The sequence below is a fragment of the Antrostomus carolinensis genome, unplaced genomic scaffold (genome assembly GCF_000700745.2).
Source record: "Antrostomus carolinensis isolate BGI_N321 unplaced genomic scaffold, ASM70074v2 scaffold29001, whole genome shotgun sequence".
Classification (NCBI taxonomy): domain Eukaryota; kingdom Metazoa; phylum Chordata; class Aves; order Caprimulgiformes; family Caprimulgidae; genus Antrostomus; species Antrostomus carolinensis.
The window spans coordinates 2,711-3,564 of record NW_010295305.1 but is presented as its reverse complement, the minus strand read 5'-3'; the positions used below and the strand labels follow the sequence as shown (position 1 = coordinate 3,564).

General features: G+C 50.2%; 1 protein-coding gene across 1 annotated transcript in view; it reads right to left on the bottom strand.

Annotated features, from left to right (window-relative positions):
- Positions 1 to 393: 393 nt before the first annotated feature.
- Positions 394 to 854, bottom strand: part of LOC104532692 (microtubule-associated protein futsch-like) — a gene marked incomplete at its 5' end in the record, with an annotated part of 3,165 nt that continues 2,704 nt past the window's right edge. Inside the window, 1 exon segment of the mRNA XM_010177956.1 lies at positions 394 to 852. Within this exon segment, the coding sequence (XP_010176258.1) occupies positions 394 to 852 (459 nt within the window).

Below are 854 nucleotides of genomic sequence, written 5' to 3'. Positions count from 1 at the left end.
TGTGCACGAAGGTGGTTTTCTTTCTGCTACAGTACAAGTGCTTGTGCCTCAAGTATAAAACGCAAGCCTCCAAATCACACAGACGAGCTTCTTAATTTTATTTTTAAAGTGATAAATAAGGCACTGTACTTTTAACTAAAACTGCCTGGTTCCAAGTTTAAAAAAACCCCCAAGGAACCTTCAAACTGCAGAAACTTCCTTCTGAACAGCAGAGCCAGACAGGCCGACCTCTTCTCTGTCCGAGACACATCCGCCGATGCCTAAAATCACGAGCGTTATCCTGTAACTGCGGATTTTTAAAGGCTTGCTACAGCTTATAAAAGCAGCTTTAGTTAATGCATGGTAAAGGGTTACTACTGTACATCAGTTTTGTACATGGCTACCGCTTCTTCACTATTTCGGGTCCAGTCGGGAGCGTTTGCTGTGCGAACAGTCCACTTTTGCCCTCAGCTTCCTCTTGCCCTGTGACTCACTGCTCTCCTGCATCTTCTTCATGGACCTTGTCAGGGTCTTCCCACCGCTGGGCTTTTTGTTGGCTATCTTCTGAGACCGCGTGGAGGAGTCCCCCAGGGGCTTCTGCTTCAGGGACGTGGCCAGCTCTTCATGGCCGAGGGGCAGCACGGCCCGTCTGCTCGTGTTCTCTTTGCCCTTCCGCATGGGGAGCCGCACCTTCTCCAGCTGCCTTCTTGGGGCTCTCTTCTCTTTCAAAGACATTTTTCTAGCCAGCTTATTGCTCTTCTCCATGGCAGCCTGCTTTCGGGTGGCAGGAGCTTTCGCGCTGACCTCCGAATGCTTTATTTTACTGACCTTCTTGGCAGGCAGCTTGTCCTTCGTGGAGGAGCCAGACCGCTCCT